General features: G+C 42.8%; 1 protein-coding gene across 1 annotated transcript in view; it reads left to right on the forward strand.

Annotated features, from left to right (window-relative positions):
- LOC141333922 (uncharacterized) overlaps positions 1-4,161 on the forward strand; it is a 30,798-nt gene extending 26,637 nt beyond the window's left edge. The window contains exon 2 of the mRNA XM_073839079.1: positions 2,523-4,161. Coding sequence (XP_073695180.1) covers positions 2,714-3,646 — 933 coding nt within the window. The 5' untranslated portion in view covers positions 2,523-2,713 and the 3' untranslated portion in view covers positions 3,647-4,161. The remainder of the gene's footprint in view (positions 1-2,522) is intronic.
- Positions 4,162-9,255: the final 5,094 nt, after the last annotated feature.

Here is a 9,255-nt window from a genome sequence, read left to right on the forward strand (position 1 = left end):
TAATCGAAGTATGCGTCTCTAATCCGACTTTCCCAACAAAAATCCCACACCTCTCAGAAAATACATAAAACTGACATTACTGAGCTATATGGGTTTAAAAGTAGCCAATTAAAATGGTACAATGGCATTGCTCAGTTCAACGTGTTGGGAAATCGGGCATTTTGTCCCGCGTCAGCATTTATTTTAATAGTTAATAACACTTAACATTCAAAAGGTAAATATTATTCAGCCAATAAAGTTTAAGTCTATGTATTTTATAGAAAATTGTGTCTAGTACTATATAAATTACAAAGGTTTAATTGGCATCTTTATTTCAAATGACCCGACCGACCGCGACCTGAAAATCATTAAAAATATTTTTGGATGAATCGTAACCACTGGTGACCGCATATTTTGGATCAACCCGCGCATCACTGATGAGGATAAAAGATTCAGGCTCAACCACATCTAAATTTATCAGGCATCTGAAAACGCATCTTGATAGCTCAGTAACGTTAAACGTGTTTAGCTCAGCATTGACCATCTACCGTTAGCTTGCTTCTTGCTTTAGCTACAATCTTAACATACGACTGTCTGTCTTCCTTATGAAATATAAATGAGCGTTTGTTTAACCCTTGTATTGTGTTCTGTTGGATGCTAGCTCAGAGACTTGTGAGCATCTCTGATCGGCATCGGCCGATATCCGTGTTTAGTAGCGCAAATTTAAAGTCAGGCACATCCGCGGGCAGCTCCTTGTTATTGGTGTTATATTGTAAGATTCAATAACAGTTTTGAGAGATAAAGGTAAGGCTTCTATTCTGATATTTCAAAGTCCCATGGCCATATATTTACTACATATTTCTAGTAAAATATGAAGTGTTGCTTTCACTTAGTGGAAGAAAAAATTAATAACGTAGAAGAAACTGGCATAATGCTACAGCTGGTTGAAGGTTCCTTTACTTGCAGTTAACTGTAAAGAACTGTAGTCAAAAACTATCAGCAGCTTGCTTGCTAATATATTAGCCCCAGTGTTCTGTCAGATTTTTCCTGTATCTGAGTTGGAGAATTTCACAGAGTTCCACTGAGGTGGAGGAGGTGGCAGCTCTCACAAACAATGCAGCATTGTGATTTAGGGCTACGTTACTCCGCCCCGCTCGGAGACAGTGATGCACAGATTGTGGTTATATCCGTGGGTGCTGCGGATAATCCACGGCTCGGGTAATAAAAAAATGCATTCTAATTACTTGTGGGTGGGTCGCGGGTGGATGAGTTTAATCAATAATAATGCAAAAATGAACTACATTCTCTAAAATCTGAACCTGAGTTATGTGGTGAGGACCATGGCGCCAGCTTCCATTTAAATATATTTGATGATTGCACCTGATGTGTCTGCGCCTTCTTCGTCCTCTCTGTCACCCCAGATACTGAAAGTTTATACCTATGGTCACGTCCAGATGTCAGTAAACGTTATTTTTTTCAGCATGGATTTGGCTTAAAAGCATGATTAAACCTATACAAGTGTGCAGCGATGTGCAGTTGAGCTGTTAAAATTAACCATCCATTCATCATATTATCATGCAAAACTGAGAATTGTATTGAGAATAATTGTAATGGGAAGATTGTGTGCGGTTAGCGGGTGGGTGGCGGATTACACTATTGCCTGATTTTGCTTTTTTTCATCGTCAAAAGTACGATTTTGCTCGCTTTTGTTATCAAAAGTAGTCTGAAACAAGTCACAACAGAGCCGCTGTGCATCTCCACTTAAACAGCGTTGTTTCGTTTATGAATGAACGTGCATTTTTAAACGAATCTAGCGAAATGATTAAATTTCCCATACATAAAGACAGTCACTTGCTTTATTCAGGAATGAATCAGCTGTTTGAACGAATCAAATGAATGATATGATTTAGTAACAAATCAGTGTCTTGCCGCCACCTGCTGGCAGATCCTTTCAGTTATATAAATCATTTAATAGTCCTGTATTCAAAATGTTATATTTAAAACATTAATCTCAGTTCTAAAACTTTTATGTATAAGATTGAAAGGTTTTTATATTATCTGTTTTATATATTTAATACTTGGTCAGTTTGATTTGTTTGGTTAACTTTGGTTAAATCTTTTATTTTAATACTGTGCAGTGCACAAAATTAAGATCCGAGAGATGGTTCAAGTCAGTGTTCATGATGTTAAGTTTAGAGATGTTGTGCATCCACTTATTATTAGTGTGACATTTTAGCATGCAAATAAAGGGGATAACTTCAAGATATCGACCCTAAATGTCGGCCAAAAAATCAGTAGTACATATCGGCCACAAGCTGACCCTGACCTCTAAACATCGGCATCAGTTATAGAAAAACCCATATCGGTCAATCTCTACTTTAAATGATCATTATTTTAGATATCCCACACACCAGCTCTACCAAATCTGCTTCTGATGCCACCATCTGTAGGACTTATTGACACTGCTCTCAAATGGTAGTTTGTTCATGTTTTTCAGTTTGTAACAAGTTACTGAAAATTAACCATTTTTACTTTTATTTCAGAGTTGATTAAAGAAAAAGAGGAGAAGGAAGAATCAAGTGAAGTTGGGGAGAAAAATCATTTCAAAACTGTAGAAAACCCTTTGAGTTGCTCTCAAGCCAAACAGAAAGATTTAAAGAAAAGAGCAGAGAAATGTTTAACTTGTGATCAATGTGGGAAGAGTTTTTCACGCTCATCAAACCTTAAGGAGCACATGAACACCCACACTAGAGAGAAGCAGTACCCATGTGATCAATGTGGTAAAGTGTATTTAGCAGAATCAGGTCTGAGGAAACACTTGAAAGTTCATACAAAGGTGAAGCCACATTCATGCCATTTGTGTGGTAAGAGTTTTTGGCGTCTACAAAGTTTGCAAGTATATGAGAATATAAAAACTGGTGTGAGAGAATGCATGTGTTCCAAGTGTCAAAAGATTTTTACATCAGTAACTTATTTAAAACTGCATAAAAGGATCCACACTCATGAGAGTTCACAGTGTAACAAGAGATTCAGTAAGTCAGGAGACCTGAAAATACATGAGAGGATCCACACTGGAGAGAAGTCGTATAAATGTTCACACTGCAACAAGAGTTTTAGTCAGTCAGTACATTTGAAAACACATGAGATGATCCACACTGGAGAGAAACCTTATATATGTTCACACTGCAACAAGAGATTTAGTCAGTCATCATATCTGAAAATACATGAGAGGATCCACACTGGAGAGAAACCGTATGAGTGTTCACACTGCAACAAGAGATTTAGTCGGTCAGAACATTTAAAAGCACATGAGATGATCCACACTGGAGAGAAACCTTATAAGTGTTCACATTGCAACAAGAGATTTAGTCGGTCAGTACATTTAAAAACACATGAGATGATCCACACTGGAGAGAAACCTTATGAGTGTTCACACTGCAACAAGAGATTTAGTCAGTCAGAACATTTGAAAACGCATGAGAGGATCCACACTGGAGAGAAACCTTATGAGTGTTCACACTGCCACAAGAGATTTAGTCAGTCAGTAAATTTGAAAATTCATGAGAGGATCCACACTGGAGAGAAACCTTATAAGTGTTCACACTGCAACAACAGATTTAGTCAGTCAGTAGATTTGGAAACACATGAGAGGATCCACACTGGATAGACACCTTATAAGTGTTCACACTGCAACAAGAGATTTAGTCATCAGTACATTTGAAAACACATGATATGATCCACACGGGACCGAAATCTTATGAGTCCTCACACTGCAACATGAGATTTAAGCCGTCATCATATCTGAAAAAACATGAGAGGATCCACACTGGACAGTAACCATATAATTGCTTTGCATGTGGGAAACATTTTATTCAATCATCTGCTAAACACAGTCATGCAAAAAAAATCAGTTGTGTTTTTTTGTGTATATCTCTGGCAAGTTTACACATACTGGTCTGGTATGTACTGTATATGTATACCCATCCCTACTTGTAAATTAGTAAAAGAGAGATCAATCTCATTAGCTTTCACTTTTACTTTCAGTAGTTAATGATCATTTTGAGTCATAATTAAATGTTACCTTTTCATTAATACATTATCTTTACTTGTTATATTTTATTAACATTTGTGGTCAACTCATTGTATTTGCATAAGAAAAAAATATTTTAGCTTTAATTGTGGAAAGCCATGATGTTTAAGTTTTTTAAAAATATCTAAATAAAGTTTTTAAATGGAATTGAATTAAAAGCCTTTATTGTCCTTGTATTTTTCTAAATACAGTGAAATTAGGAGTATTAGGAGATTAGAAAGATTAAACAAGTTTTTTTTACTCTAAAATGTGGAGTTCATGACCTTGACTTAACTATAAAATCATCTCTTTAATATGAGCCCTTAATTATTTGTTTATTTGTTTGGCCAATAGAGTTGTGGGTTTTGGTTATTTCTCTGTTTTAGGCTGTAAGTACCTTTGAAATAACTGAAATCGTGTGACGAATTGATATAGACATGTAATGCGGTTAAGTAGCCTGGAAATACGTTTGCAGTGCGTTTCCCTGAATAATGCACACCTCTAGAACCTTCGTCAGCCAATCAGATTCAAGCATTCAATGGCCTTGTAGTATAATACCTTATATACCATCACCATCTGTTGTTCATAACTCGTATTCAAACTTGTCTTAGTCAGCAGAATGTGGGAACTGAAAAATGAAAAATACTGCAATATGTTCAAAACTGCAGCCTGTTTGATCACCCTCTGTAACCGCAGGACTCGACGACAGCGTTGATAGATCCAAATATGAGCTTTATTACAGATCGTTGTCAAAACAGGCAGGGTCAAATACCAGCAAACATCCGGGGCAAGACAAAAGCATAATCCAGAAATACAGGCATGGGTCAAAATCCAAGAGGGCAGTCCAAAGTAACAAAACAGTGAAACAAGGTAAAACTACGGCTATGAAACAAAACTATGGCAATGAAACAAAACAGAACAATGGCAATGGCGTGAAAACAAGGATAAACGCTTGGTAGAGTCCGCTACAGCAAAACAATACTTTGCAAGGCCTTCTTGGGTAACAGGATGTTACCCAAGAAGCAGCAGAGGGAGCGAGAACGAATCCCCGTGCTGGTGTGGCGAATCCCCGTGCTGGTGTGGCGTTACAGAATCCCCCCCAGGAGCGACTCCTGGCGCTCAAACAATAACAGTCCAGGAGGGTTGGGGAACAGAGAAAAAACAGGGGGTGGGGGCCAGGTCCATGCAGAGGAACAGGTTCAGAGTCAGGGCCTGGACCTTGGAGCAGAGGCAGACAGTGGGGCACTGGAGGACCTAAGCCGTGAAGACTCATGAACGGTCGAGGCCTCTGGAGCAGACTCGTGAACAGACTAATGGACAGACGAGGTCTCTGGAGTAGACTCACTGACAGACAAGGCCTCTGGAGCAGACTCGTGGATAGACTCATGGACAGATGAGGCCTCTGGAATGCAGTGTGCAGCCCACACATTTAAAATGGCGATGGCCATCACAGGCAGTGCAGTGGTTAATGGGATGCCCATCGGGCTGGAAGGTGTGAGCGTCAGTTTTGTGTGGCTTGCTTGGCTTGGGAGCGTCAGTTTTGTGTGGCTTGGGAGCATCGGCTCTGCGTGGCTTGCTTGGCTTGGGAGCGTCGGCTCTATTGGTGTGCCTGCAGCCCGCACTGACATTAGAGGAGGGTCCATTACACTTGCAATCAAGACATGGCGTGGCTCTGGCAGGTCAAACGAATCATGGTGGGGCTCTGGCAGGTCAGATGAGACATGGCGTGACTCTGGCAGGTCAGACGAGACATGGCGTGGCTCTGGCCACTCGGGCGAGATGTGACTTGGCTCTGGCGAGACCTGACTTGGCTCTGGCCACTCGGGCGAGACGTGAATTGGCTCTGGACGCTCGGGCGAGACGTGACTTGGCTCTGGACGCTCGGGCGAGATGTGTCTTGACTCTGGACGCTCGGGCGAGATGTAACTTGGATTTGGACGCTCGGGCGAGATGTGACTTGGCTCTGGAATAACAGCAGCAACTTGGCTTGGCTCATGAAGATCTTCTGTAACTTGGCTTGGCTCATGAAGATCAACTGTGGCTTGGCTTAGCTCAGGGTCAACAGCAGCAACTTGACTTGGCTCATGAAGATCTGCTGTAACTTGGCTTGGCTCATGGAAATCAGCTGTGGTTTGGCTTAACATAGACAACCCAGCTGTAACTTTACTTGATTCAGGAACAACAGCTGCGACTTGGCTTGACTCGTGGGGCACAGCTGTGACTTGGCTTGACTCATGGAGGACAGCTGTATCTTGGCTTGACTCATGGAGGACAGCTGTATCTTGGCTTGACTCGTGAAGAACAACAGCTGTATCTTGGCTTGACTCATGGAGAACAGCTGTATCTTGGCTTGACTCATGGAGAACAACAGCTGTATCTTGGCCTGACTCATGGAGAACAACAGCTGTATCTTGGCTCGACACATGGAGAATAGCAGCTGTGACTTGACTTGGCTTTGAGGTAACAGCTGCAACCTGGCTTGACCTTGCTGGTGCAGCTGCGGCTTGGCTTGACTTTGCTGGAGCAGCTGCGGGTCGATGTGATTCAAGAGGTGATGCTGTGTCTTGACGTGATTCTGAAAGTGCTGCTGTATCTTGTTTAGACTTTGGGAGTGTTGGTGTGTCTTGCCTCAGAATGAAAAGTTGTGTCTTGGCTTGACTCAGGATGTGAAGCTGTGTCTTGACTTGACTCAGGAAGTGAAACTGTGTCTTGACTTGATTCAGGAAATGCTGCTGTGTCTAGACTTTACTTGGCCGGAACACTAGCTGTAACGTGACTTGACCTGGCTGGAACAGCATCTGTAATGTGACTTGACCTGGCTGGAACAGCATCTGTAATGTGACTTGGCTTGGCAGGAACAGCAGCTGTAACGTGACGTGACTTGACTTGACAGGAACAGCAGCCGTAACGAGACTTGATGTGGGCTGGTTCTGGCCTCAAGACCATGGCTTGGCGTGGTGGCCATCTTGGGTGCAGGCTCTGGCGTGGCGGCCATCTTGGGCGCAGTCTCTGGCGTGGTGGCCATCTTGGGCACAGTCTCTGGTGTGGCGGCCATCTTGGCGACAGGCTCTGGCGTGGCGGCCATCTTGGCAACAGGCTCTGGCTTGGCGGCCATCTTAGCGACAGGCTCTGGAAGGGCAGCCATCTTGGCGACAGGCTCTGGAAGGCTGCCATCTTGTGATCAGACTCTGGGAGGGCGACCATCTTGAGAGCACACTCTGGAATGACGGCCATCTTGCGAACAGGCTGTGGGATGGTGGCCATCTTGCAAACAGGCATTGGGACAGCAGGCATGGCATCAGCAGGCCTTGGAGTGGCAGGATTGGCGTGAGCAGGCCCTGGAGCGGCAGGCTTCGCGTGAGTAGGCCCTGGAGCTGCAGACTTGGCGTGAACAGGCCTTGGAACAGAAGACATGACGTGAGAAGGCTTTGGCTTGGTAGACATGATGTGAACAGGCCTTGAAGTGGCAGGCATGATGTGAACAATACCAGACATGACAGTGGGGACATGAAAATGTTCTAGTGGTGTGGGTACTGTGGGATTGTGGGGCTCCTAATCCGCAATCCCAACAGTAAAAGGTGACCCAGCCAGCAACAATGCAAAGTCAATATATTGCTCTAACGTCCATGTAGTCTCAGGTAACAGCATGAGTGAATAAATGGGTTCAGAAAGTCCTCCTCTGAAAAATATCATGAGACATACCTCATCAATAGTAGTATGATGTGCCAGTTCCAGAAAGTCCCCCACGTAGCGCTCAAAAGAAAAATTTAAAGGATTAGATTGGTTTCTGTGCTCATGTTGGCTTGGTGTTTAGAAGCTGCTGGGTCTATGGTGATTTGTGTGGGAAAGCCGCTGGATCTTTGGTAGGTAAAGTATTCTGTAACCGCAGGACTCGATGACAGTGTTGATAGATCCAAATTCGAGCTTTATTACAGAGCATGTGCATGGATGAGGGCTCCCTCTGCTGGTGTGGCGTTACTCCCTCAAATGAAAGAATAAGTAAATTATTCCAATTCTTCTTCACCTTCAATGGCTTTCAGTTTCCTGCTCTTCATATTTATCTGATTTACTGCAACCATATGCCTCGACTCGTTCTTTAAGATCCTCTAGTGTGGGATTGCTATTAACTCCCAAATTTACATTGCTTTACATTGCTTTACATTATGGATGCCAGAAAAAAAAGTGTAGAGACTTTGAATGACACATGGTTGAACAAACGATCAAAGCTGCACCTTTTTTGGAAAATAAGTCGTACTTGACTAAAAATCCCACCGGGTCAAAATTGTATAGGTGATGGGGGCGTGACGTCACCGCGCTAGCTTCACGGTGGCTGATGGGAAAAATTGTTATATTGTGAGGGCACTTGTTGTGAAGCGCAGACGCCACCAAGGAAATTTCCAGCATGGGAAGAACCTGTTATGTTGTCGAATGTAATGTCGGTTCACACGATCGACGGGGGAAAAAACAGAGAACGGACTTTCTTTCTATTGTTTCCTGGCCTGGAAACACAACGAAGGGAGTCATGTGTCCGATGTAACCAAGCGGAGGTGGATGGCATGGATCCCCGCAATAAGGCTCATGGACAGACACTTCGCAGACATCCCAAGATCACTAAAAGTGTGTTCCAGACATTTTTATTCAGGTATGTGTATAACAGGGGTGCCCAACCTTTTTTGAACAAAGATCTACTTTTAAATTTGTCAGTGAGCCGAGATCTACCAGTCCAAACAGAAAGCCATTCGCTACTCATAGCGTACTTACGTATTTATTATGCACAAAACAAACTGAAAAGCAGTCCCTAATAATCCATATTAATAAGACATAGTCTAATTCTAGTGACAATAAAGTTATTTCTTTGCCTTAGTGAGACCTCTCGCACTGGGGGGAGGCAGCTAGTTTAAAAAGTGCATCTGCAGCCTTGATAAATGCTTCTTTCACAACTTCGCCGTCCTTGAAATAGTTCTTGTGTTTTGCAAGAACGCGACTGACGCGATAAGATGCAATAGTTGCAGCCTTACCCTTGGTGTTTGGCCTGGTGTGCTGCTAACTGCCCCTTCAATTCCCGGACTTTTCACGAGCGTAGAGCTGATTTAGCGGGGAAACGCATCATAGCTTTTGTGCACAGTTTTGAAATGCCGCTCCAAATTGCCCTTCTTCGGTAAAGCCATGCTTGCATTGCAAATAAGACAGATGTACTTCGAATTTGA

This window comes from Garra rufa, chromosome 4, assembly GCF_049309525.1.
Source record: "Garra rufa chromosome 4, GarRuf1.0, whole genome shotgun sequence".
NCBI classification, from domain to species: domain Eukaryota; kingdom Metazoa; phylum Chordata; class Actinopteri; order Cypriniformes; family Cyprinidae; genus Garra; species Garra rufa.